At 57.2% G+C, this 26,714-nt stretch overlaps 4 protein-coding genes across 25 annotated transcripts in view; 3 read left to right on the top strand and 1 right to left on the bottom strand.

Moving 5' to 3' along the window:
* Positions 1 to 5,700, top strand: part of MYO9B (myosin IXB) — an 83,772-nt gene extending 78,072 nt beyond the window's left edge. For 8 of the 14 annotated variants that reach the window (XM_074350486.1, XM_074350483.1, XM_074350478.1 and 5 more), the window contains 7 exons: positions 227 to 332; positions 611 to 742; positions 2,205 to 2,328; positions 2,789 to 2,836; positions 3,183 to 3,325; positions 3,998 to 4,125; positions 4,246 to 5,700. In XM_074350486.1, the coding sequence (XP_074206587.1) occupies positions 227 to 332; positions 611 to 742; positions 2,205 to 2,328; positions 2,789 to 2,836; positions 3,183 to 3,325; positions 3,998 to 4,125; positions 4,246 to 4,661 (1,097 nt within the window). In that variant the 3' untranslated portion in view covers positions 4,662 to 5,700. Of the gene's footprint in view, positions 1 to 226; positions 333 to 610; positions 743 to 2,204; positions 2,329 to 2,788; positions 2,837 to 3,182; positions 3,330 to 3,997; positions 4,138 to 4,245 lie in introns of all 14 variants that reach the window. The other 6 variants (XM_074350490.1, XM_074350477.1, XM_074350488.1 and 3 more) reach the window with 5 other exon arrangements.
* A 774-nt stretch (positions 5,701 to 6,474) lies between these two features.
* On the top strand, positions 6,475 to 9,913 carry USE1 (unconventional SNARE in the ER 1). 2 transcript variants are annotated; one of them, XM_010972111.3, is made up of 8 exons: positions 6,483 to 7,201; positions 7,515 to 7,564; positions 7,726 to 7,804; positions 7,892 to 8,044; positions 8,559 to 8,571; positions 9,020 to 9,047; positions 9,313 to 9,487; positions 9,714 to 9,913. In XM_010972111.3, exons 1-8 carry the CDS (start codon positions 6,938 to 6,940, stop codon positions 9,894 to 9,896), a joined length of 945 nt encoding a protein of 314 aa, XP_010970413.1. In that variant the 5' UTR covers positions 6,483 to 6,937; the 3' UTR covers positions 9,897 to 9,913. The 2 variants fall into 2 exon arrangements, with proteins under 2 accessions (XP_045364191.1, XP_010970413.1); XM_045508235.2 differs by lacking the exons at positions 7,515 to 7,564; positions 7,726 to 7,804 and having other exon boundaries at positions 6,475 to 7,201.
* Positions 9,914 to 11,987: 2,074 nt separating this feature from the next.
* OCEL1 (occludin/ELL domain containing 1) lies at positions 11,988 to 14,314 on the top strand. 6 transcript variants are annotated; one of them, XM_074350495.1, is made up of 6 exons: positions 11,988 to 12,146; positions 12,512 to 12,688; positions 12,807 to 13,012; positions 13,249 to 13,545; positions 13,645 to 13,698; positions 13,914 to 14,314. In XM_074350495.1, the coding sequence occupies exons 1-6, from the start codon at positions 12,078 to 12,080 to the stop codon at positions 13,954 to 13,956; spliced, it is 846 nt and encodes a 281-aa protein (XP_074206596.1). In that variant the 5' UTR covers positions 11,988 to 12,077; the 3' UTR covers positions 13,957 to 14,314. The 6 variants fall into 6 exon arrangements, 5 of the variants coding, with proteins under 5 accessions (XP_074206596.1, XP_074206598.1, XP_010970590.2 ...); XM_074350497.1 differs by having other exon boundaries at positions 11,989 to 12,146; positions 13,249 to 13,414; XM_010972288.3 differs by having other exon boundaries at positions 12,063 to 12,251; positions 13,249 to 13,414.
* Positions 14,315 to 16,572: 2,258 nt separating this feature from the next.
* On the bottom strand, positions 16,573 to 26,714 carry NR2F6 (nuclear receptor subfamily 2 group F member 6). 3 transcript variants are annotated; one of them, XR_012501619.1, is made up of 5 exons: positions 25,851 to 26,714; positions 22,166 to 22,260; positions 18,643 to 19,227; positions 18,288 to 18,438; positions 17,167 to 17,304 (listed from the first exon to the last, which is right to left on the bottom strand). XR_012501619.1 is itself a non-coding variant. In XM_010972113.2 (4 exons), exons 1-4 carry the CDS (start codon positions 26,132 to 26,134, stop codon positions 17,030 to 17,032), a joined length of 1,239 nt encoding a protein of 412 aa, XP_010970415.1. In that variant the 5' UTR covers positions 26,135 to 26,689; the 3' UTR covers positions 16,573 to 17,029. The 3 variants fall into 3 exon arrangements, 1 of the variants encoding a protein (XP_010970415.1); XR_012501620.1 differs by having other exon boundaries at positions 18,288 to 18,412; positions 25,851 to 26,710; XM_010972113.2 differs by lacking the exon at positions 18,288 to 18,438 and having other exon boundaries at positions 16,573 to 17,304; positions 25,851 to 26,689.

Here is a 26,714-nt window from a genome sequence, read left to right as displayed (position 1 = left end):
TGGCAAGGGTGGCGTGAGGCAGCGGTTGGGGATCAGAGCCTCATGCATTTGCTGTGGCCAGTCGGGGAGGAGGGATCCTGGTCACAGCTGAGAAATTGAGCCCCGGGCTGGGGCCAGGACCCCTCTGTGGCCTTGCATTCTTGCCCCACACCATGGGAGGTTCCTCAGTGTCCTGAGGCCCGTCGAGGTGGGGCTTGCGGGGAGCTGACACCCTGGGCCCTCCTAGAGCTGCCAGAGAAGCAGGAGCAGCTGGCCGCCATCTACGCTGTCCTGGAGCACCTGCCAGAGGCCAACCATAACTCCCTGGAACGGCTCATCTTCCACCTGGTCAAGCAAGTGCCTGCCCCGCTGCTGCCTACTCTCTGTGGGGGGCTGGCGTCCCAGAGGGAGCCCCACCACCACATTCTCTAGGCTGGTGTTCTCTGGTGGCTCCACACCAGGGCATGAGTCCGTTTTGGGGGGGTTCCAGGAGGGGGCCCCAGCTTCTTTGTGGCACCTCTCCGTCCTGCAGAAGCGAGCATTTCTTACCTCCCGGCTACAGTAACCCCTGGGCTCTGGACTCTGGTCTTGGGGCTCCCTTTTCACCCCCTGACTAACACCTGCTGCACAGGGTGGCCCTGCTCGAGGACGTGAACCGCATGTCACCCAGTGCACTAGCCATCATCTTCGCACCCTGCCTCCTGCGCTGCCCTGACAACTCGGACCCCCTGACCAGCATGAAGGACGTCCTCAAGATCACCACGTGAGTACCAGGACCAGTGGGCCCCCCGCCCCCACCATGTGCTCAGGGCAGCCCCGCCAGGGACCCCACAACTAAACAGGAGAGCCTGCTCCAGAATCCTAGGACGGCTTAGCCTCAGTAGTGTGTCAGTGTGCCTGCAGACAAAAGTCTGGAAGAACAAACCAGGTCACAACGGCCCGAGCAGGTGTCCTGAGCACTGGGGTCCTAAGTGGACTTCATTTGGTCTCTCTAGTTTTCTTTTCTAATGAGCATCGTGACTTTTGTACTAAAACAGAACTTCTAGCAAAGTCCAGAGTCCCAGCGGCAAGCGGGACTCTTCTGACAGATGAGGGACAAGAGGCAGCCCAGCCTTATGGCCGCATCGTGGGGCACACGCACCCAGACCCAGGTGGAGACATGTCAGCATCTCTCCTCAGGCAGCAAGAATGTTACTTCCCAGTTCTTTTGAGGGTGAGGAGCAGACAGTGAAGCCAGCAGCCAACAGAAGCAATTGTCTCAAGGTGCTTTTTCCCCGTAAACGATCTTCAAAAGTTCTTCAAAAGAACTGAGGAGGAGGTCATCAGACATCAGTCACTAAGGCGGCATTGTTCAGGCTGCGATTTATAAAAATAAAACGTGTCGCCCTAGGTGGTTTCACGAGGGAAACACGGGAAGGCCTGAGAGCTATGCCTGACAACAGGACAGCATGCCATGTACCCCAGACCATGCCCTTCGAGATTCACAAACAGCAGCTGTCAGGCAGAAAGGAGAGGAGCCCAGTGTGGCCCCCACACTACCTGGGAAGCGAGGTGGTGGGGACAGATTTGCTTCCAGTCTCTTCCAGTACTTCTTTGGTCCTTTTTTTCTTATGTGGTCATATGAAACCTGAACCAGACGGCCTCTCCATCCAGGCTGAGTCCGTCCTGTCCCACTACACCCTCCCCACCCCGGACTGACCATTCCTGGTTGAGTCCCACTCCTGGCTGGGTCCTCCTGGGTACTGACCACTCCAGGCTGAGTCTTCCCCAGTACTGACTACTCAGGCTGGCCCTGACCACTGAGCAGGTGTGCCTGGGTCCCAGCACACTTCCAGAGCCCTTGGGGCCAGCTGCCTGCAGCCCCTGGGACAAATCTCCCAGCCTCCCAGCACCTTGTACTGTGTGAGGTGGGGCAAGCCCCACCCTGCAGGGCTCCTGAGGGGTCAGTTCACTGTGATCCATGGTACTGTGCTTCCTCCTTCAAACAAGGAGGCTTGTTATTAAGAGAGGGACTCAGGCGCAGAGAGGTGGAGTGAACTGCACGAGGTCACACAGTGAGTGAGCTGGGGCTGCAGTGGGAGCCACCGCCTTGTCCGTAGCCCTGCCTGGTCTCTGGGTCTCTTGGCTCAGCCATCAAGCCCCAGTCTTTGGCCAGCACCTCCCTAGGCGCCAGGCCCCCCACGCGGGCCCTCCCCGGGGCAGTAGCTGAGTCGCCTTCTCCACAGGTGCGTAGAGATGCTCATCAAAGAACAGATGAGGAAGTACAAGGTGAAGATGGAGGAGATCAACCAGCTGGAGGCTGCTGAGAGCATCGCCTTCCGAAGGCTCTCTCTCCTGCGACAAAACGCTGTGAGCAACGCAGGGCGGGGCATCGGTGGGAGTGGCCAGTGGGCGGGGCTTGGGTGTTGGGCGTGGTCTCGCTTCTCCGCCCAGTGCATACTCCCAGCACACGCTTGGCCACAGGCAGCCTGAACTGGGGCCGATTCCTCACCTTGGGCAAATGACCACCGTCCTAGTTCGCCTGAGGCCAGCTGCCCCTCTCAGGAGTGGGGGGTCTGTCACCCACTTGGTGGTGGTTCTGGCCATCCTCCAGCCACGTCCCTTGCTGACTTGGGTCCCGCCCACAAGGAAATGTTCCCACACCAGAAGAGGCCTCACACTTGGGGGTGGAGGCATAAGGAGCCAGTCCTGGGCTCCTGTAGGAGGACCCTGTCCTTGTCCCTGCAATCAGATGTGGCTCTGTGCCCATGACTAGTGCCTATGTCCTGGTCATGGCCCTGTGGTCACCCTCTCTTCATCTCTCCCCCAGCCATGGCCTCTCAAACTGGGGTTTTCGTCTCCCTATGAGGGGGTCCTGGTATGTACATGTATGGGGGTCCTCCTCACATGTCTCCCAGTGCAGTGCATGCTGAGGTTCCCCTCAGGCCCCCTAGGGTCCTTGTAGGATAGACCAAGCATGTCCTAACCTTCCGGAAGTGCATGCTGGGGGAGGCCCGTTGCCTGCTGACTGCCTGTGCTGAGAATGACTAATCAGCCAAGTGCCAGCCACCCGGTCCCTGCATGATCCCCGGAGAGCCTCACTAAGCCTAGCTGTCCACGTCAGAACTAACCTTCCCAGAGCTGCTCCAACCACCCTCTCTTCCTGTGAGCACCGACCCACACCCACCAGAGGGGCTGGCCAGACCTGCCGCTTCTCTTTGCAGATCAAGAGCCCTAAGACCCGAGGGAGCAGCAGTGGTGGCCTGGAGGAGCTGGGGGTGCTGCCGGAGGAGGAAGTGGCTGGTGGTGATGAGGATCGGGAGAAGGAGATCCTCATCGAGCGGATCCAATCCATCAAGGAGGAGAAGCAAGTGTCTCTCTGACCCCTTGCCACCCTTGGCCGCCGTGTCTGGCCCTTCCACTATTGGGTATCTGGCTGTTAGGAGGCTGACAGACTAGACTCAGTCCCATGGTCCAGTGCCCACCTCATGGGGTGCTGCTGTCCTAAAACACAGCCTAGGGCTCTGTTTAAAACCCCTGCTTGACCACAGGGAACCATGGTGGCCCATAGGGAGAGAAGGGCAATGGAGAGGTGATGCCTGAACTTTGTCTTAAAGTTGGCCTTAGATAGGGCAACCCCCTACTTTGTTGTCTGGTCAAGATGGAAGTATGAAGGAAGATGCTGTTAAAAAATTATGCCAGGAGAACAGGTGTAATTCGGGCCACCTGGGCATCCAAGTCTTAGGACTAGAGTAGGGTATTTCAGGCAGAGGGAGTGACATGTGCAAAGGTCGTGAGGCAAGAGCTCTTCACTAGCTCAGTACTAGGCCAGGTGCCTGGCTTCCCTCGGCAGCCTGACACCTTCCTCACATGAGCTGAGGGCATTTGGGGCCCAGTGTGCTTTTGGGTTCAGGTTTGGGGTCCCATCCAGGACCAGGATGATCTACTCTGTCCCCTACTGGCCTGGCACTTTTCCATGGGGTGATCATTCATTATGGGAACAGCCTTGGACATTGTGACACCCCCCCCCCATCCCCAGGGAGGACATCACATACCGGCTGCCGGAGCTGGACCCTCGGGGCTCCGATGAGGAGAATCTGGACTCAGAGACATCAGCCAGCACCGAGAGCCTGTTGGAAGATCGGGCCGGGCGGGGGGCCTCGGAAGGTCAGTATTAAGGTAGCGTCAGCTTTTTTCCTTCCCGTATCCACACCCAGAAGGCCCCAGGGCGAGGGTCCATCTGCTGGCCCTGAGGCTGCAGTAACCCTGCCATCTGTCTCTCAAAAGGGCCCCCCGCGCCTGCTCTCCCCTGCCCTGGCGCGCCCACCCCGAGCCCCCTCCCTGAGGCGGCCACCCCTCCTCGACGAAGGCCGTCGTCCTTCTTGACGGTCAGAGTGAAGACCCCCCGGCGGACCCCCATCATGCCCACGACCAACATCAAGCTCCCGCCCGGCCTGCCCTCCTATCTCCCTGGCCGGGTGCCGGGTGCCCAGGAAGCTGCTGCCCTAGTGAGGCGCCGAGAGCCGCCTGCCCGCCGCCCGGACCAGGTACACTCTGTGTATATCACACCCAGTGCTCACCTGCCCGCTCAGGGCACTCAGGAGCCTCTGGACAAGGATGACCGGCCACCTGGGGCCAAGCGGAGGTACTCAGACCCCCCGACCTACTGCCTGCCCCCAGCCTCGGGCCAAGCCAATGGCTGAGGGCCCACAGCTGCTGGAGTCCACACGTCCAAGGATGGCCTGGTGCCAGAGCTAGGCACCAGCGCTCCAGAGTCAGCATTCAGTGGTCTGAGAAGGATCCGGAATGAAAAGCTCCAAGAGCGATGCGAGGTGGGCACTGGCTCCAAGTGAGTCCAGGCAGGGAAAGGCTGGCGGAAGCCCAGCCACCCTTGCTGAGCCCCCATGTCGCACAGAGGCGCCCGCCCAGAGCACTGAATCATGGCGGGCAGCCTGGCATCTCCCAACTCCCCTTTTGTATGTTTTTACGGTAACTTTTTCTTTGTGCGTGGTTTACATAACGTTAAACTGTAACAGCCTTAACAGAAGACCAAATTGTTTTTTTATATGTGTACGTACAAACTTTTTATTAATGCCCTGCATCTCCTTTATAACCTGGACATGAGTCTTCAGAGCAAAGCCCACACAGCCATCAAGCTTCATAAGCTCAGACCCACGCTGAGGGATAGCTTGGAGGGCAGTCTGAGGGCCAGGACTCTGCATGAATTGTTTGGACACTTGGGGCACCTTACTACCCCAAGTCTGTCTTGGACTCGTACTCTGGTCCAGCCAGTGGCCACCTGGCCAATGTGCATTCAAGGGAGCAGTGGAGCCTTCCGTGATGATGACTGTTGGCTGGAGCCAGGACCTGAGGTGGTAGGCAGCCTCCATCCAGGTACCATAGACCTCACATCCTAGGGAGACTCGACTCGAATCGAATGTGGCCATCACTTCTCTGTCTACTGTGACCTGGACCCAGGAAGCCAGAGGAGGCCGCCCTTGGCACTGTCCGCCCAGTGTGGCAGAACAGGAGCCCGAAGTTCAGGACCACTCATGGGTGGGGAGGGCAAGGCCTGGGGTTGTACGTCCCTACAAGTCAACAGTGACAGCCTAGGCCTCTGGCATCTCTGGAGTGGGGCTCCCCTCTGAGGCTCAGCCCACTCTCCAGACACCTGAACACATGGCCACAGGTCTGGGACCAGAGGCACCCAGAGGCCACATGAAATAAAGAAAAAGTGCCTGAGAGGTGTCTGCCTGCAGTTCCTACTCAGATCGGCTCTGGGTGGGAATAGCGGGTGGGGGTCAGCCCCATCATGGCCTCAGCCAAGCGGGGTGCAGGCAGGGGATTGGGTTCCTTGCCTAGGAGGACCTCCCTTGTTCCTCCAGCAGACTTTGCTGTTGGAATTTCACACATACTCTTCACACAAGGGAGGTGGGCTTTGCTATAAGGGCTTGTTTATTGATCCTGGGAGCTGCCTCCTGTCACACCTAGCCTCTCCCCAGCAGGGGCTTAAATGTCAGCTGATGAAGCCATCTGCGGGGAAGAGGGGTGGGTAGTCAGTTCCTGGTGGACCTACTAGAATCAGAACCACTACTACCACCACCCCCAGCAGAGGAGCTCGCAGGTTGCAGTCAGATGGGCAGTTGTGGGAACTGGCTGGCAGGTGGAGCCCTTGGGGGCAGGAGAGTTGGAGACTCCAAAAAAACCTGAGTTTAGATGGCACATGCTGAGGAGTTGGCAGGCTTGTCCAAGGCCACACAGCTGGGATGGGGCAGGGCTGGGATTCAGACCCTGCCCTATCTTGGCCTCTAGAGTCCCCCTTTATCAATACTCTTGAGTTTAGTCTCCTCCGTGGTACTTTACGGGTACCAGGCCCACCAGTGTGATCCTGACACACAGATGGGAAGATGGTTGAGGGCTGCACGCTAGACTTCAGTCTCTGTGAAATCCCCGTCCTCACCCTGTCCACTCCAGGACGGGGGGCTCGTACAAGGGGCCTTGGCTTCCTGGGGACCCACGTGGGGTTCTGTCCACAGGGTCCTGGGCATTAGGGGTGACCCGGCCCCACCTCTTGCTCCCAGGGCTAGCCCGTGTCACTGCCACACTGCCTGTTTCCCAAGGGAGGAAACAGACCCAGAAAATGTTAAACTCGCCTAAGTCCACAGTGGGAGGTGGAGTCAGTCAAGGCTGGGAGCGGAAATCATAGTTGCAGAAGTTTGCAGTGGCTTCTAAGTCTTAGATTCCGAAGTCCCAAATCAGGGCCTCTCCTCCGGGAGAATCCAGGGAAGAGTGCCTGGATACGTAAGAGTTCGGTGTGGGAAGAACCCAGGCTGGACCGGGGAGAATTCTGAGCAGGGGGAAAGTAACAAGCATGTCCTGCGTTGCACGTGGGCCTGACACCGAAGGACTCGGTCCTTTCAATCCGGAAGATGTTCGTGAGGATGAGCGAGCGACTCAGCCCTGAGTAAATAAGGACGGAATGGCGCCTCTCTTTAAAACAAGACATTACTTCCGCCGCCCCAAACAAGGATGGAACAGCAAACGAGCAGTGCACTTCCGCCCGGAAGGAGGCCAACAGAAGGCACTTCCGCCACCTCTTAAGATGGCGCCGGCGGAAGGGGCGGAGTACCTCTGGGTGGTGATGGCAGCGTCGCGGTTGGAGCTGAACCTGGTGCGGCTGCTGTGCCGGTGCGAGGCGATGGCAGCGGAGAGGCGGGACCCGGACGAGTGGCGTCTGGAAAAGGTGAGGAAAGCCCGCCCTTCCGCGTAGAGCCGGCATCCCGGACGGCGATGCCCGAATCTAGCCGCCATCAGGCCCTATTCCCCACGGCTTACCACCGTGGCCACGCCCCTTCCGGTTAGCTCAACCACGTCCACCTGACGCTCCCCCGCCTCCTCCTTGGGGCTCAGCTGGTCCCGCCTCCTTGACACTTGACTCCTCCCATTTGCAGCCCTGTCCTAGTCATGGCCCCGCCCCTTGTTGGCTCTGACCTATCTGAGTGGGACCGGCGTGGGAAGGGTGTGGACTAGGGTAACACCCCACTTTTCATCCCCAGTACGTGGGAGCCCTCGAGGATATGTTGCAGGCCCTGAAAGCCCAGGCGAGGTGAGTGCCAGCGGCCACAGGTGGTTCAAATCTGGGGCAGAGAAGTAGAGTCCAGGCAGCCAGCATCCCTTGGGGGATCCCTGGTCTCCGTTCCCTGCTAAGACCCTTCCCTGAACTGGGGACAGTGGGCAGGTTTTCCTTTTCCTCTTCTCCCCTTCCAGCAAACCGGCCTCAGAGGTGATCAATGAATATTCTCGCAAGGTAGATTTTCTGAAGGGGATGTTGCAGGCAGAGAAGCTGGTAAGCAGGGGCACCTCTGCCTCCTCAGCCTTCATCAGGCTCACCTGGGATCTGACCCTCAGGTGACCCCTCTACCCTCTTTTGCAGACCTCCTCCTCAGAGAAGGCACTAGCCAACCAGTTCCTGGCCCCTGGCCGTGTGCCAACCACAGCCAAGGAACGGGTGCCTGCCACAAAGACATTGCATCTACAGTCACGGGCACGGTACACCAGTGAGATGCGGAGTGAGCTGCTAGGCACGGTAGGGCTCCCTCCCTGGTCCCTGGGATGCTTCGATCAGGGACAGGCACTCAGAGCCTGGGGTAGTTAGAACAACAAATTCTGTCAGGTGCAGGGATCCTATGGGGCCCAACAGTCTCTTCCCTGGACCATCTTACAAGGCTTCCCAACAGAGAGGACTTGTGGCCAAGGCTTTGCTAGATAAATAAGAGCTTGGTATGGGACAAAAATGTCACATCTCCAGTTAAGCTCCAGAGCTGACCTAGAGCAAAGTTTGGCTCCTGCCTTGTCACATGTAGATTTTCATCGGTAAAAACAGGATGACAAATACCTTTATCAGCACTTTATGTGGCTCAGCTAAATCCTTCAAAATGTGAGCTGTTGTTAGCAGTTTATAGATTAGGAAACTGAGTCCCAGAGATCACGAGACTTGCCCAGGGCCCTGACTGAGGATGGGGAGTTTCTGAGAGCAGAAAGGACAGGTCTGGGGGCATGGCAAGGTAGGTGACTTCGTGCTTCTCCCTTTTTTCCCACAGGACTCTACTGGAGGTGAGTCAGCCTGAGCCAAACAGGACTCCAGGCCTGGTACAGACATGTGTCCTTTTAGCCCCACCTCCCTCATGCCTAACCTAACTCCCCCAGGGTCTTCCACAGCCCAAGGAAGAGTGTCCCAGGGGCATTACCGAGTTAGGCCTGGGCGGGGGTGGGGGGTTGTGCCAGGACAGAGGAGGGTTCCCCCAGAGGAAACCAAGCTGGACACTCCCAGCCCAAGGGGCCAAGTCTGGCTAGAGGGAAGGACCTGGGGCCTAGGGGTGCCCAGATGAGGAACATTTCCTAGAAAAGAATGCTTTGAAGTATGATCAGGAGCCCACCGGGCAGCAGACAAGATGGGAAACGGCATTCTGAGTAACAGACACATCACAGGCAATAGTCAGGAAGCTGGAAAACAGCAAACGCAACTCTCTCCTTCTTCCTGCTTGGCCTGTTTTGCTTCCAGAGCCTGAACTGGACGTGAGGAAGAGAACGTGAGTATCTTCAGGCTGGGGCAGCATTAGAGAGCAGGGGGCTAGACAAATCTTGGGCCACTGAGGTGCCACCACAAGCATCTAAACCACCAATCAAAAGCCATTTCTGAGGATGTGCTTCCCAGAAGCCAAAGCAAAAAAGGGGAAATAGCCCCAAACAGGGCAGTGGCTGGAACCATAACCTCTGGTTTCCTGGAGAACATGTCAGTCTCTTCCTTCCTCCTCCCCATCTCATACCCCGCTGTCCACCCATCTGTGGGGTCAGTGGGGTGGCAGGGCCCAGGCCAGGGGATGAGAAGCAGTCAGCAGCCGAGCTAGACCTCGTCCTGCAGCGACACCAGAACCTCCAGGAGAAGCTGGCGGAGGAGATGCTAGGCCTGGCCCGGAGCCTCAAGACCAACACACTGGCTGCCCAGAGTGTCATCAAGAAGGACAACCAGGTATGAGGACTATGGGAACACTAAAGCCTCTGCCCTGGGGCATCAGAGAAGGCTTCCCAGCAGAAGGGCATTATGGCTGGCGCTTAGCAAGATGAGTAGGAGTCTGGTAGAAGGCAAAAATGGCATTCCCAGCAAGGGCCAAGAGGTGTAGATTTGCCCCCAGGGCAGTAGGGAGAAGCCACACTTGGACCTGGTCCTATTGACACTCTCCCCACCTCACCCATAGACCCTGTCACACTCACTCAAGATGGCTGACCAGAACCTGGAGAAGCTGAAGACAGAATCTGAGAGGTTGGAGCAACATACACAGAAGTCAGTCAACTGGCTGCTCTGGGCCATGCTTATTATTGTCTGCTTCATATTCATCAGCATGATCCTCTTCATCCGTATCATGCCCAAACTCAAATAAAGACCTGGCCTGATCCATCTCACCTGTCCCCTCTCTGCCCTCCACCCTGTCTGGGGGTACCCTTTGGAGTGGGCAACAAGATGGAAAGGCCCTTGGAGCCCCTGGAGAGCCACAGAGAGTACATGAGCAAGGGAGGAAGGAGGTCAGCCTGAGGAGGCAGAGAGTGGGCAGGGGTAGGGGCAGTAAGTCAGCAAACCTGTCTCCCATTCCCCCGATACCCACCCCACACTGGACAAGGCAGGGCTCCTAGAGGCCGTAGGAGCTCCTAAAGTGATACAGTCACAGCCAAACACATTACTGTGGAGCCAGGGTAAGGCCTGGAGGGTGGAGGAGGAGGAGGGCCAGGCCTGGAGGTCAGCCTGGAGGAAGGGTGTCATTGGTGGGCCTTTCTTGAGACTGAAGGTGATAATTCAGGGACAGGATTTAGCCTAGCCACCACCACAGCCTAAGACCTCAGGACATTGTAGATGCTTCATACAGTCATTCAGCAAACACATGAGAATCATGGAGACCCTTCCCTGCCCACATCATAGTCTGATCATTTCAGGTAAGAACTGGGTTGGCATTGGAGTTGGGACCCTGGAAGTGATCATGGAGTAGGAGTCCAAGGGGATTGTAGGTCCTGAGTTCTGCTTGCCCCCACTCCCAGAACTGTGGGACATGCATAGAGTTGCCCACGTGGACTGCACCCCCCCCCCATCAGTATGGGTGTGAAACACCAGGAAGAGCTTTTTAAAACTCCAGTGGCAGCTTTTAAAACCTTTTGAAAATCTAGTGGCAACTTTTTAAATATAGATCATAAGGAGGCTCATCATGCTTGTGACTCAGGGATGGCTGAGTATTAGGAAGCCTTTTAATAGCCACATTAATGCAGCAGGAAACAAAATCATAGGGTTAAACGGTACCTTGTACTGTTCACAGCATCAGTTACTCATAGCCTCTTAATTAGAAATAAGTAATTGATGGATATTTTCCTCACTTAACTGAAAAAAATCCCAAGCCAAAGGCAATATTGAGTTTAATAGGCAAATAATGGAAGCTCTACCATCAAAGTGAAGAAAGTGAGGTGGGGTGGATGCCCATAGTACACCCACCTCCTCCAATAACTTAATATTGTCCGGAGGTGCTAGTCAACACAACTAGACAAGAAAAAGAAATGAGACTGAAAGGTGAGAAAAAAGGTAAAATTACTTTTAGACGATACAACTGTCTGTATAAAAGACCCAAGGAATGTAACTAAAAAGCTATTTCAATTAGAGAATTTAGTAAACCAGCAAGGGACTTAATGAATATTAGTTTCCTATGTGCCAAAAACAAAAAGCTGCAAAATATATTAGAAGATCCCATTTATGACAGTAACAGAAAACATAACTGCCTGGTTAAACTAACATCCTTGATATATGGAAAGCTCCTAAAAATCAACAAGAAAAAAGAATATTTGCAGGAAATAAACAGGAAAAGAAATACAAATGGTTTCTGAATTTTTTCACTTACCAGATTAGGCAAGATTTAAAACTTTGAAAATACATTTTCAAGAAACGATACATTGAGGTTGCAAAGGTTGTGGGGAAACCAGCTAATTAGAGCATCAGTGGCACAACCTCACTGAAGGACAGCCTGGCAGAATCTTTTCCAAATTAAAATACACAGATCCCTTTGCCCGGGCAATTCTGGGCAATTACACTTATAGGGATTTATCCTACCATAATCCTCCACAATTGGCCAATGCGCACTTGAATGTTCTTTCTCTAGTATTGTCTGTAGTGAGGAAACTGTCACTGAAGTAGAATATCTCCGGAAGGAGACACAATTAAGCTGTCTCTTGGGGACAAGGCTGAGTGAGAAATTCACTTTGCCCTAAAACTCTTTTCTATTTGGATTCTCTAAACATGCCTCCAGTGATTAAAGAAATATTTCAAAAATATAACCGACGAGAAAATGGATACATGCAAGTTCTCCAAAACCACTAGTTTTTCAGACAAACTGAGGGTCAGAGAGGGTAAGTCAGCGGCCCCAAATACAGACCAGGCAGCGGTCCCTGCTGGACTCTGCGCTTCAAGGGTGTGGGTCCACTTCCGGTTCGCCAGGCCCCGCCCCCTCACCGTCAACCCCGCCCCATACCGCCAGGCCCTGCCGGCGCCCTGCGGAGCGACCCAGCCAGTAGATTCCAGCCTGTAGTTAATGCACAACACGGGCTCAAGCGCCTTTTCGGGAGCGGACCCAGAATCGGAGCCCCGGAAGCTGGGACAGGTGACGCCGGGCTGGAGTGGTTCGTGCGGCCCGCTGCCAGGCCGGAGATCCTGGGGGTCTTCTCGGGGGCAGTGTCCTTCAGAGCCACACACCCCTGCGGGACAGGTTGTGGCAGCGCGGGGGTTAACATGAGCCAATCCTGGACTGCGCGGTGACGTAACGGGTTATTTGCATAGCGCTCTTCCGGGTTACGCACTCGGCGGCGGGGTCTGGGGTTCTTTGAAGGCCAATGGCGTACGTCTAGGCAAATAAGGGCGGAGCTGGAAAACCCTCCCGCGGGTGGAGAGCTGGCCGCTCCGCGATTCGCCTCCCTGCGTCTTCGCACTATACCCGCCTCCATGCGCGTCCTCCTCCCGTGTCCATAGGCCGCCCGTCGACCGCCCCCGCCACGCGCGGGCCACGACTCCCCCCGCAGGACCCGCCCACCGGCCCGGGGACGCCCGAGCGGCGCCGCCCCGAAGCCAATGCCCACCCGGGAGCCGCGCCAGACGCGCGGCTCCCGGGGGGACCTACAGGCCCGCCCACCTGGCCCTGGTCCCCCGGTGAGTCTGAGTGCTGTCAGGCCAAGCCTGGGCAAAGGATTCATTCCCCCCGTTTAAGGGGTCCCGCCTTTCCGATACCCTTGTTAACTCCAAAGCATGATTCCTGCGGCTTCTGCAGCGACTGGTGCCTCGAGGCCTCACGTCCAGCGCGCCCCGCCCACTGTGCCAGGCCCAGTCCGGAGCGCACAGGGCAAGGCCCAAGAAGATTGTATTTGAGGACGAGCTTCCCTCCCTGCCTCTGCTGGGTACCAAGAAGTCTATTGGAGCCGACCCAGGGGGGCATATCCCTAGGCCCCATCCCCATACCGTGCCTGACTATGAACTGTGAGTGTCTTTCGTGTGGTTCTTGATGCCTGGGAACAGGGGAGGGGCACTGAGGCTGGGACTTTGACAAGTGACAAGTGAGTAAGAGTTTACCAAATAGTAAAAAGAGAAAAGGGGCATTTTGGGCAAGGAGCCCAACATGGACAAAAAAAAAAAAAAAAAAACCAAATTACACTGATTGGGGGAGAGAGAGGGATCCTTCACACTCATACTCCGACCCTCTTTCAACCCGGTAGTAAGTACCCAACAGTGAACAGTGAGAAGGATCGGAGCCGCTATGCTGCAGTGTTCCAGGACCAGTACACGGAGTTCTTGGAGCTCCAGCAGGAGGTGGGCTCTGCACAGGCAAAGCTCCAGCAGCTGGAGGCCTTGCTGAACTCACTACCCCCACCCCGAAGCCAGGTCAGCACCCAGGTGGAAACCCCCACCCTACAGCCTGTCCAGGTGGCCCAACCCCAGCCCTCCCACTGGGTCCAGATCCCTGGGCCTCTTCCTCCTCCAGGCTGGGCGGGCACCACAGCACATAGGCCAAGGTCAGCCCTTGAAATCCACTTTGTCTATCTCAGCTTCAGTTTTCCCATCCCTCCTTGGGTTCTGTGCTCCCTGAACACCCACTTCCTTTCCCCCTACAGAAGGAGGCCCATGTTGCCGCCCGTGTCTGGAGGGAATTTGAGAAGAAGCAGATGGTAAGTCATGCCTCCTGAGTCCTACAGCCTGGCCTTTGCACCACATTACGAGCGCACATGTGCGCGCACACACACACTCCCATGAGGCTGGGATGCTTGTGCCCAGATTCAAGGAAGGAAAACTGAGGCTTGGAGAGAAAAAAGCAAAGTGTCAAGCAGCCTGAGAGCCGTAAATCAGACTGCTACAGGACTTCCCTGACTCTCGCCCTGCTCAGGACCCCAGCTTCCTGGATAAGCAGGCTCGCTGCCACTACCTGAAGGGCAAACTAAGGCACCTCAAGACACAGATCCAGAAGTTCGATGACCAAGGAGACAGCGAGAGCTCTGTGTACTTCTGAGTATCCTGACACAGGCAGGGGGAAACATCGAGGTGGGGGTCCCACCCTGCCCACACTCCTCTTCTTACCTCGTGGTGTTAGCTCTTCCCGCTCCCCTACCTGGGGTAGCCTTCCCTAATTTCAAATGCCTCCGCCTTTGAGGCCCAGATCTGATGGCCCTCCTCAAGGAAGGCTTTCCAGAACCTCTTCTGGGACCCCATGGGGACCCAAGATCTCAGCCCACCCACTGGAAGCAGGTCCTGCTTCCATCTCAGCAGAATAAACACTTATTAAATACCTACTGTGTACAGCTGCTTAAAACTCCTGGTTTCACCTGTAATCACGAAAAAGTTGTTCTTCCATCTTCCAGAGTTAAAAAAAATGAAGGTTCCAAGAGAGGGATTTGTCCAGGGCCTCTGAGCAGGCTGTGAACCCTAGTCTGTCCAGGGGGCTTCCTCTCCTCCAAGAGCCTTATGTGGCCTTCCAGTGGGAAGCTCAGGGGCAGACACCCAGCATCACCTTCTTGGCCAGGCTTGAGACAGGGGAGCCCCAGGGGTCAAGGGTTTCCACAGCTTGGGTAATGGAGGCAAGACCAGCCCAGGACCCTAGGGGCAGTGTCCTGGAGAATTCATGTGGTGCAATGCTGCCAACCGCCTGAAGGGGGCGGACGCAGCCCAGGAGTCCTGCAGGAGGCACAACATTGACCCAGATAAATAATGGGTCCCTTCATTCTCCACTTCTCCCCAAGCACTGCAGGCTGAACAGTGATTGACACCGGGCTCTGTGTGAGTACGTTTCATGCACCTAGTCCTGGGGGAGGGTCCTCTGATGTCCCTCACCGTCAGGCCCTGGGTAGAGTTAGTGGGGCACAGGTAAGACCAGGCTTCCGCTGGGGCCCTGTGATTGTGGCCCAGCAGCTACTTTCTTTGCCTCTTGGCCTCCCAGGGAAACCACAGGGGACAGGAACAGTCAGGCAGAGTGCAGGCAGGGAAGGCTGGGCCAGCCCAGTGGTCACAGAGGCCTCAGTCCTAGGATCAGTTCTCAAGGAACCCCCGTCCTCAGGGAAAAGAGCCCCGTGGGGTAGAGCAATAACGGAAAGCTGGACAGCAGTCTTAACAACTAGGGAGGCTCAATGTGTCTTCCTGCAGGAGAGGCCATGAGTAGGGTTTTGTGGGAGAAGTGGGAGTCAACAGTTAGGCCTGGACAGGCATCCAAGTCACTGGCCGTTTGGAAGCAGGGCAGGCACCATGGTCTTGCTCGGTCTTCAGATGTCCTATGAATCTGAGAAATGGGGCATTGCTGTCCAGCCTAACTAGGGTGGACGTACATTCACATGCCCAGGACATCTCATCTCAGAAAACGCCAACCTAGGGCAGAAACCAGCCCAGCCGCCAGTGGGAAAGCCCGGTAGCCTCTCCATCCCATTCCCATCCCAATTCCCTCTCGGGGACAGGGCATACATAAGAGATCCTCATTCATTCCTCCCCATCTTTCCAGACCTCTGAGACAGAACATGGGGGAGACTGGGGTGCTAATGGGGAGCATTTTGGAGGATTGGGACTGCCTTAGGGCTGAACACTGGCCCAATCTGCAGCATGAGACCTGAGTTCTTCCCTCATTGTTTTCAAAGGGCATCTTTGATAAAGGGCTTGTTTCTGCCTGATAAGATCTTAGTCAGGGCTTAGGTGCCACCCACCACAATCATCTGGGCCCTTTCTACCCACCCTCTAGAGCCACAGTCCTGGCACTAAATTCCATAGGTGCCTTTTCCACCACTGAGCTGGGCCACAAACTTCTGAGGCCAGGATGGCAAACTCCCTGGTACCCTGCATCACCCTACCCTACATCAACTCAATTAAGTCCACATTTCAAAGTCTGCCCTGAGAGGTCCCCACCTTCCAAATGCCAATCTCCAAAACAGGAGTTTTTTTGTTTGTTTGTTTTTTGTTTTGTTTTTAAGTTACATGTGAGAAGAAACCAAACTCAAACTGGTTCAGGCACAGAAGGGGAATTCTGGGCTCATGGAACTGAAACACTCAAGGGTTTCAGGTATGGCTTGATCCAGGGGCTCCAAAAGCATCCTAGGAAATTTGATCTTCTTTTGGCTCTGCTTTGCTTTATACCCTTCTAGTGCCAAATCCTGTCATTGACTCTCATTGATCAGCTCTGGGCCATGTGCCCTCCCTAAAGCAATCTCTGTGGCCAGGGGAATGGAGGGCTCTGCCTAGGCTGAGATCATGTGAACTAGCCCCAGATCTTTCTCCTGAGGACACTGGGGCTCAGACATCATGATTAAGAGCTAATTAAAGAAAACAATAAAGTGTTTGGTCCAGGGCTTGTCCATCTGCTGGGCTCACCTCCTGCAGACTCACCAGCTATCCTCTGTACCCCCTCAGCCTCCTCCCATCTCCTCCTGCTCCCAGCCTCAGTTTCCCCACAGAACTGTCCAACAGAAATAGCAAGTAGGGCTATTATTAGGTTATGGGTGTTTCAGATGGCTGGGAGTGGGTAGGGGACCCTCCATCCCACCCTCCCCTCACAAAGATGATTGCAGCTGTGCAGGTAGGAAACTTCTTTATTATTGGCCTTGATTCATTCATCATGTAGTGTCCAACGTGGATTACGTGTCCAGAGGATATGCCTGGCACTCGCTACCCCTGCCCGGCTGCGGCTGCCCCTCCAGTCCAGACGCCAGGACTTTGTCCATCACACCAGAGAAGCCAACCCCACCATGAGTTCATGCCTGGGGCACTGAGGGACAAGGCTGTCCTGGGATTGGACCCTCAGTCCTGCCCCTCATCTTGACCAAGGGTTCTGGGGAAGACTTGGCTGGAGCCTAGACAATCAGTCTCTTTTTGGTTTTATGATCATTTAGAAAACAGAAAAGACAAACATTTCACAGTCTTTAAAAAATAGGAGTCTGAGGAGGGAAGCCAGGGTCCTTTGCCCAGGGCCCCCTACTGGAGGCCTGAGCATCTGTGTCCCTTGAGGTCTGCAGACCCGGCCCTGTCCAGTCACTGGCCTGAGCCGTAGGGCCAGTTGAAGGTACTTCCTGACAGCAGCATGTCTCGGATCAATGTCTCGATGGGCGTCTTGCCCACCAGGCGCATGAAGAACAGCTGGGAGATGAGGGAGGCGGGGACGGCACGCAGGGCAGGGAGCCGCAGCAGCAGGCGCCCAAAGCGCTGGGGCTGGGATGGGTACTGGGCCCGCACGTACTCAGTGAGGGCCACCTGTGCCTTCTCCTGCAGGCTCTCCACATGTGCTGGGTCTGAGAGGCCACAGGCATCTGGGGGGACAAGGGAAAGGTCAGAAGAGGAGGTGGTGAGAGGACACAAGAGCCCAGGGCTGACTGGGGGGCACCACTCAGGGCTGTTGGTACAGAAGGAGGGCACTCAGGAGGTGGGAGGTGGGGGCCCAGGACACAAATGGGGCTATGTAAGGCAGTGCTAATCCTGGAGAGAGATTAAGGCAGCCTCATCCGAAGATGATGACACAGGGGCACAGACAATGATGTTTCAAGGCTTGAAGGGCCCCAACTAAGGGAGTTAGCAGGGAGGCAAGTTCTAATCAAGCTCAAGGGGAAGAGGGGGCTGGGGGCTGGGGAGGGGACTTGGGGAGGAAAGCAAAGCCTAGAGTGGGTATTCAGACACCCCAGAGAAGCCAGCAACTTGAGTGAATGTGAAAGCATCTGAATGGAGGCCCATGAATGTGGGGGTGCAGCGAAAGTCTGCGGAAATAAGGAGGGCAAAGCCATATTTATTGGATGAAAGCCACCTCCCAGAGTAGCCTGGGTCTGGTTCCTGCATATCTGGCCCCAGGAGACACCTAGTGGGACCTGGAGCCTTCCAGAGTCTAGAGCCAGCTACTCCACCAGTCCCTTGAATAAAGTAGGGCTTTGGATGTTGGATGGTTACTAACAGCAAGGAAGAAATTCGAGCGGCCCCACCCCAAGTCCCGCCTCTCGGTGGGAGGAACCTCCGAGCCACACTCAAGCCCAATCCAGCTCATCTGGAGGGGCGGGGCATGCCATGGGGGCTGTCCAGGGGGCAGAGTGGGAGTCTGATCAGGTCTGGGTGCCCAGCAGAGTGGAGAGCCCAGGGAAGCCCAGAACCAGGTGGCAGAGCACCCTGCCTGGCAGCTCTCCATAAGTGGTCAGTAACAGAAAGAGCACCTTAATTTGGCAGAAGAGGGTCAGAGGGTCTAAGGAGGACAGATCAGAGAGTGAGGACCAGAACCAGGTGGGGGACCTCCCCTCCCGCATCCCCCCACCTGTCGTTCTGCTGTCAGTGCCCATGAGCATGAAGAGCATCTTGATGAGGGGTGAATGGTGGGGGTCTCAGGGAGCCTGGGAATCAGGAAGAGTGGCCGTGGGGACCTGAGTCACAGGTCCAGACCTGGATCAAAAAGTTCTTGAGGAGACCTAGGATCAGGGGGTGGGGCCATCAAGGTGTCACACTGCCTGCATCACCTCCTCCACTGTCCCCCATCAGCACTCAAGGCACGTGCAGTCTGGCTAACTGTGGGTCAAGGAGTGGAGAGCTAAGGGGGCCAGGTCAAGATCTAGGTCACTCCCTCCTCCCCAAGGCCGCAGAACCGTCCCACTCCCCCATCCAGCACATCTCACCGGGCGTGAAGAGCGCGATGGCCTTGAGGCAACCGTATTCGGCCGAGTCGACCTGCAGGCGGCCCAGCTTGTCCACCTGCTCCTGGAAGGCACGCACCTGGTCCATGAAGGCCACGGCGCGCTCGGCGGCCATGGGCGCGGCGTGCAGGCCGGCGGCGGCCAGCAGTGGCGCCGTGTGCAGGGGCAGCGCCGCCTGCGCCGCGTTCAGCACGAAGAGCTCGCTCCAGCTGAGGCGCAGCAGCGCCACCTGGTCGGCCACCGGCAGCTCGGGGAAGAAGGGCGCGTGGCGCGCCCACTCCACAGTACTGAAGAGCAGCCGCGCCGCCAGCTCGCACACGTTGTCGATGCCCAGCACCGCGCCCGCCGCGCCGCTCCCTGTGCCGAATGCTCCCGCCGCGCCCGCGCCGAAGCGCCCGGCCGCCGCCGGGTAGGGCTCGGCGCGCAGTAGCTGCACGATCAGTTCCGACACAGGCTGTCCCGGGAAGAGGTCTCCGCTGGCCGCCACCAGCGCCGAGCCCGGGGGGCTGCCAGAGGAGGCTGCCACGGTGCCAGGCAGCGAGTGCGGGATGCGGCCGCGCTGCACCGCTGCGAGGGGAAGATGCATATGGGGGTGGGGGGTAAGGGAGGTAGTCACCCCCAGCGGGAAATGGGGACGGGGAGGAGGAGGGGAGGGGATGGAGGAGGGGCGAGGGGATGAGGGGAGTCAGGAAATGGGAGAGAGGGAATGATGAAAATGGGACAAGGGGATTGAGGAACATGAGGCGACCAGAGAGGGGAGAATGGGGTGTGAGGAAGAGGGAGGAAGGAATGAGGGGGAATGTGGGTACCCAGAGAGAGTCATGGGGGGTGCGTAGGGAGGAATAAAGGGAGGAGATAAAGTTATCAGAGGGTCATTCAGCCCCCTCTCCTCCAAGCCCCCCACCCCCACCTCATGGGTGCAAAGCTTGTTGGGAGGACAGAGGCCAAGGTCTTGCAGGCCCCACCCTGCTCTGCCCTGTGCCCTCAACCTGAGTGCATGTCCTGCTACCACCTGACTCTTACTTCCTGCAGAGAAGGGGGTTTGGGGGGACCTTCCCAGGTGGGAATGGGACCACTAGGTGAGGGCTAATTTGATTCATACCTGGACCCCTCCTACTGGACTGAGTGAGCTCCCCTGGCAGCTAGGGAGGCAGTCATGCCCTCATCTGTCAATCACAGGGGTTCAAGAACTGAGCATGAGACCAGGGAGGGAGCACCTTCCTGGGACTCCAGGCCCACGGCCAGCCTACCTCTAAAACATGTGATCACTGCGGGCTGCGCACTGAGCTTTCTATGGAGGTGCGATACTTCTCTACCTCCCAGCCCCAGCCTGCAGGTCCCAGTTCCCAAAAGCAGGTCTCATCTTGGTCTCTGCAGTGACCCCAGCGCTTGGAGTAGAGTTCTGGCCAGTAGTAGGTGCTCAATAAACACATGATTCCATCAGCAGCCTTGCGTATGAGTGGAAGTAGGGCCAATTACTCGCCCTGGCCAGTGTCCCCTGTGATGAGGCAGGTGGGAAGAGGGAAGCTGAGGCACCAAGAGGAAGAGGGCTGGCCTTATGCCAGCCTGGCCTGTGCCACAGTAGGCGGGGTAGAGGGGCTGACTGGGCTGGGTGCCAGACAGAGACTAATTAATGAGCTTTAATGAGGCAGTGTGCCCTGTCTCATCACCTCCATGAACTCCCGGTCAAACCACCATGAAGCAGATGAGGAGGGGGGTGCAAGTGGGAGCCAGGGGCCAGTGGAGCTAATCGGGGAACCAGGGGCTTGGGTTCAAGCCTTGCTCCATGTGACTTCCAAGTCTCAGGATCAGCTATCAAATGGGTGTAGCTGGATGAGGCCCAAGAATGAATCCCACCAGTCAACCCCTGACCCATTTAGTTCTAAACCCTACCCTCACCATTCCTCCATCACCAAGTCAGGTTTCCACCTCAGGGCCTTCGCACTTGCTGTTCTTGCTTTCTGAGAGCCCCATCCCCAGCTCTTCTGCCTCATCCAGCCCAGACTGCCTGGGTTCAAATTCCCAACCACCATTCTACTGCCCTCTGACACTGGCAAATGGTCTCACCTCTCTGGTCTCTACTCAGTTTCCCCACCTATAAAATGCAGTTGATAATAATGATGATGAAACCAACCACTGAGTTAAATGAGCATGTATCTAACTGGGTTAGAAATGCACTTGGCACATAAGAGCTAAATGGACAGTAATTCAAGCTAAGAAACATTTATTAAGGCCCTTCTGTGTTCCGGGACCTGATCTGAGCACTGGAGATATGTCAGACAGAAGTCTCTGACCTTGAGGAGCAGATATCCTGATGGAGGAGTAGGTAAGTTATACAGCAAGACAGATGGCAAGAAATAAAGGGGCGAAAGTGAAGAGTAATCAGGAGGGCTTCTCTGAGGAGGTGTTGTTTGAGCAAATCTTAAAGGAGGTGAGGGAGGAAGCCATGCAGGTTATCTGGGGGAAGAGCATTCCAGGCAGAGGGAACAGCCTGTGCAAAGACCCTGAGATAGGGCTGTGCTTGGGGCATGAGCTGAGATTATTATTTCCACCCAGATATTATGGAGAGCTGTGACCCTGATTTGACATACATCAGGATTTTCAAATCAACAAGTGGAGGCAAAATGCAGGTTGCGGGGTGGGAAAGAATCACCCCCAAACTTAAAATTGCTAAAGGGAGTGATCAGACAATCTTAAGAGAAAGACTCTGAGCATCTATTCCCAGATTCTTCCAGTGACCCAGCAGAGAAGAAACCAACTTTAGAGCAGAAGAGATTCAGGGTAGATGCAGGGAAGAACTGCCAGCCTGGCCCATGAGAGTCCAGGCATGAAGTCTAGCACGGGCTCATTCAGTGGGCCACATTCTGCTCTCAACGGCTCTGTGTGGAAGTCTCTGGGTCCTACTTGAATTCTAGAGTGTTTGGTGTAGTTCTAGACTCAGCTGCCCCACATGTGTCCACCCAAGTCCCTGGGGCAGGGACAAGAAGCTGGGCCTCCCTCTGGCTCCCCGTGACCCAGGTCAGGCAGAAGGGTAAGCTGCCCTTTGCCTTAATCGGGTGAGTTCCTGCCTTGGGCAAACATAAGGCAGGGGGTGGAGGGGGGAGGGTGGAGGAAAAGCAAATCAAATAAAAACCTACATCCTTGTTCAGAAAAAGTGGTGTCCAGGCTAGAGGGCAGGGGTTCACCGGGGTGTCAGGGCCACCCCAGTCCAAGTGGCTTGGGGAGGAACTGGGGCGGGGCAGGGAGGAGAACAGTTCTAATGTGGGGTGGAGTCAGGGAGTCTCTTACATTCCCAGCTCTGCCACAGCCACCAGGCAGCCGTGGATAATTGGATTCCTCCAGCCCAGGGTCAGACCCAGGCCCAGGCCCACGGGATGTCAAGATCGGTGGTAATGAGGTTAGCAGGCGCCAGAGCCCGCCCTCCACAGCTCCCAGACCCCGAGAGGGAGTGGAGGGCAGGTCATTTGTTCACTGCCTGCCCACTCCACCCCCCGCATGTACTCACCCTCCTTCCTCATGCCCACCCGGAAGCACTTCTTGAGGCGGCAGTATTGGCACTGGTTCCGGTGGTGCTGGTCGATCTGGCAGTCACGGTTGGACCTGCAGGCATGCAGAGGCCACCATAAGGTGACACCCACATCCTGCTCCTGGAGCCACCTTGTAAGCTCTCTTTAAAGGCTGCACCTGAGGACCACCAATGCCCCACCCAACCCACACTCAGCAGGTGGCTCCAAAGTGGCAAGTGTGCAAAGAGGAAAAGACAACTTGGGTGAACGGTGACAGATGAAGAGCAGTCTGTGGCAAAGTAGATTAGCAACAAAACCAGGGAGGGTAGGCTGGAACTGGGTTTTGAAGGATGAATAGAAGTTCCCCAGGTGAATGGAGAGGCAGTTCCAGGCAGAGAGTGTAATGACAACAAAAGGTTGGAAATGCCAAAATATGGAGGCCTAGATGGGCTCATTTGACTTGGTCATTGTCAGGCCAAGGGACAGGGTCTTTGTCCCAAGGGCAATGTGAGAGTAGAGAAAGAATGTGGTCAGGGAGCAGGGCTTTGTGAGCTAAGGGGCCAGGCCAGGGCCAGTCCTCTGTGGGGACCCAGCATTATCACCCTGCACATGGCCACTGCCATTGAATGAATAAATGAATGAATGAATGAAATCCTGTATCCCCCTTTAAGATCCCAAACCCCTCCTCTGGAAAGAACTTCCAACTCCTAATTGAGCCCAGGAAGCTTCCTCTGGGCAGCCCTTGGGGATTGTTGTTGCTTCTTCCAGGGTTGAGACAGGTGGCCCCACCCTGTGAGGCAGTGAGCTCACGTCCAAGGTCAGTCCCAAGCAGGAAGGTTCAGGCCCTTGTTCTTCAAATGTCCCCAGCACCTTTCCCCTTGGCCCCTGCTCCCTCTCTCTTTCCACCCTGGGCCCCAGGCCTTTTGAGGCCCAGGCCAGGGGTAGACAGCCTAGAGTCCCAGCCAGGTACCAAGAGGGTACCCAGAGACAGTCACAGAGTAAAACGAACACTTGAAGTTAAAAATCAAACATATCTGACTTCTACAGTGAGCCTTGGTTTCCTCATCTGGAAATGGGAGGCCAGAGACCACCTCCATATGGGATGCACTCATTCTAGAGAAATAAGGAGAGAGGAGAGGAGGAGAGGATGTCAAGACCCAGGCCTCAGCTGGCAGGTCCTAATGGCAGGTTTAGGAGAGCTGAGGCTCTGGAGGGCCTCTGAGTGCCTGTGTCCCACAGCGCCAGCCTCTGAGCCCAGGCCTCTGCCCACCACCCAGCCCAAGCCCCCAGGAAGAGGCCCTGCTAAGGCAGAGGGAGCTCAGGCAGAACCAGAACAAAGCTCAGCAGGCAGGCAGTGGGAGGGTCCTGGGCAGCCGGGTGGAAACGGCCAGGCCTGAGGCAGCCAGGCAGCCAGGCAGCCAGGCAGAGGCTGGACTCAGAATCCTCTGACCTCAGGGGAGGCCCTAAATCTTCTGCCTCAACTTCCCCAGTTGCAGGGTCAGGACAGATCCTCTGTCCCTCCAGATGAGGAAACAGTAAGTCCTACCTGTTATCCCACCTAAAGAGCACATGCTTGGCCCAACCACACAGCTCAGCTTGGCCTTCTTTCAGGGTTTCTGGCTTCTGGTCCAATTTGATCTTAGCCCTTCCTTGCTCCCACACCAGCCATGGCTCACCATCACCCTCAGTCCAGCATTTCAGGCCCACTCAGCTCTAACTTCTCCCAAGCCTGGGTGGTCTCATCTAACAACACTGCTCCCCAAACCTGAGTGTTTGCTAAAGCAACACTCTGCAAGACAGCCCTTTGCCTCTTCTACCTGCCAAACCCCTCAAGCTTCAAGGTCTAACTCCCGTGGCCTTCCACCAGGCAGCCCTCTCTGACCCTCAGACAGAGTTCCTTGCTCCTTCCTGGGAACCCAGATCATCCCTCCCTCTGGCCCAGCCCAGACCCCACAGGCTACGGACATCTGTGTCTCACTGTGTCTCCTTCAAACTGGATGAAGGCTGGGCTTGGAGCTGGGGTCTCTCCAGGGGGCCATCCTCAAACCACCCAAGCTCAGCCCTGAGAGGACTTTGCTGAATTAATCTGAAGCTCAGAGAGAAGCGGTGACTTCACTAGGTCCCACAGCACAGACCTTCTGAAAAGCCTGCCAGCCCCAAACAATGTCCCCCTCCCCATGCCCCACCTCTCCTAGTGCTCCCTGCCCCCGCTCTCAGGGAGCCTCTGGGACCCCCAGACGACCTAAGCCCCTCCCCTGCCCTCCCTGAAGACCTGGTCAGAGAGCAGGCAGTTATTCTAGCAGCAAGAATGAGGCCAAAGTCTGATGGCCCAGTTAGCAGTGCAGGAGGGAGTAAGCCAGCTCCCCTCCACACACAGCCACCCCAGACAGGCCCTGACGCTGGACCTGGGGCCAAACTCCTGCCTCAGGTGCCCAGGGCCCCGCCCAGTGGCCTTGTCAACAAGCACTCCATCAGCAGCTCTCCCTGGAAACATCCTGACCCAGACTCAAAGGCACCCTCCTTCCCAACCACACAGTTCCCCTAGCTAAATCCCAAATGGGGCTAGGTCTCTTTCTAGGTGACCCAGAGCAGGCACCAGGACCTTTCTAGACCTCAGTTTTGCTTTTCTGGAAAATGGGACTCTCCCTACTGGTTCTGCAGAGCCCACGCAGGTTCATCCGGAATGGGAAGTAGGGGCTTGTCAATGGAACGAAAGGATGCTCATCAAAGAGTGGTGGGAAAGGGGGCCCTGGGCTGGAAACCCAAGGCCAGCGCCTTCTCCCCCAGACTCAATGCCCCAGCACCAACCAGAGAAGCTAATAAGGCCACGCCCTGTCAGTGGGGACTCCAACCTAGGACAGCCCAGGGCTCTTTCTTGGAAACATTCACCCCTACCCTGCCTCACAGCCGACGAAAGTTTCAGGGATTTTCCAGGAGCCCAGGTCCGCACCCACTCCTGGCTGGGAGGAGGGGTGGAGCTGCCAAGATGCGGTCCCATCCAGCCACCCTCCCGGACCTCGAGCAGCAGTTTCCGGTGACCCAAGGCCCAGCTTGAGCTCAGGAGGGGTTCCCCCCATGGGCAGGCCCAACTACTCCCACAGCAGGGGCACCCATGAGAAGGCCGCCGTGTGCCACCCCAGTTTCGCTCCCGCGGCCGCCTCAGTGGCCAGAGCGACTTTGGAAGTGATATTTGACCCCAAGGGCGCGCCGTATCGATCCGCGCGGCCGCAGACAATGGCCCCTGGACGCCGCGAGCTCCACAGTCCAAGTTCCACGTTCGATTCCCGCGGGGTCCCCCGCACGCCGAGATTCCGAAGAGAAGGAATGCCCTGGAGTTAGGGTCCCACCCTTGACAGAACCCCGACCTCTCCCTCCGCGGAGTTGACCCCTCTCCAGGGAAAAGGGAGGGAGGAGAAGCAAGTAACTGGGACGGAAGCCACAAGGGACCACCTGATGGGGGGGACCTGCATCGATACAGCGCCGACTGTATACACAATCCAGGAATGGAATGCAATGGAAAGGGGGAAGAGGGGGCTGTGCCCCTATCTCAGAGGGGGAGTAGAGACCCGGGGGAGTAGAGACCCAGGGAAGGTCAGTGCCAGGCCCAAGGTGACCGAGGCGGTCAGAGGCCCGGCCCAGGCCGGGGCCGGATGCCCGGCGGCCCTGAGCTGATAGGGGGCTCACCGGCAGGTGTAGCTGAGGTTGCGGCGGATGCTCCGCTTGAAGAAGCTCTTGCAGCCTTCGCAGGTGAAGACGCCGTAGTGCTTGCCGCTCGACTTGTCCCCGCACACCACGCAGTCCACCTGCAGCCCCGGCCGCTCCTCGTCGCCAGGCTCAGCGTCGCTGGCGGCGCCGGGTGGTGAGGCCGAGTCTTCTTCCGCGGCACGCGGGTAGCCGCCTGCCTTGTCCACGCCGTTCGTGTCGCCGCCGCCGCCAGAGCCGCCCCAGCCGCCGGTCACCATGGCCATAGCCCCAGGGCAGCGGGGCCGGGGCGCCCCCTCCGTGCTCTTCCCTCGGGGCACCCCTCTCGGCCCGGGGGACCCTACCCGGGGCGCATCAGGCCCCGGTGCGCGGGGGGCACCCGGCTGCACCCCCCAAAAAAGTTTTGCAGCAACTTCCTGCGGCCGGTCCGCGCGCCCGGGCGGAACTGGTCGGGCCGGTTCCAGGCCAACTTTCCCACGCGTGCGCGGGGCCGGGCCCGGGGCCAGGGGGGCGCGCTAGAGGTGCGGGCCGGGGGCCCTGGGGACTCGCGTCCCGCCGCCCTGGGGCCCCGGCGGGGGAGCATGGGCCATGGCCCGGCCCAGGCTGCGCTAGGGGCGCCCTCTGGCCTGGCCGCCGCTCCGCCGAGGGCTGCGGCCAACTTAGCGGGTTGCCATCCGAGCGCGGGAGGCCGGGGGGAAAGTTTGGCCGCAAGTTGCGCGGCCGCCCGCGGCGGGGGGGAGGGGCAGCGGGCGCGCGCCGGGGCTGGTCACCGCGCCCCCCGAGTCCCCCGGGCCCCCGGCGGCCGCTCCAGGCCTGCAGGGCGGCGGGCCGGCGCTTCCCGAGCTG

Source organism: Camelus bactrianus, chromosome 22 (genome assembly GCF_048773025.1).
Source record: "Camelus bactrianus isolate YW-2024 breed Bactrian camel chromosome 22, ASM4877302v1, whole genome shotgun sequence".
Classification (NCBI taxonomy): domain Eukaryota; kingdom Metazoa; phylum Chordata; class Mammalia; order Artiodactyla; family Camelidae; genus Camelus; species Camelus bactrianus.
Note: the sequence above shows the minus strand (reverse complement) of the source record. Positions and strands in the feature narration are given on the sequence as shown.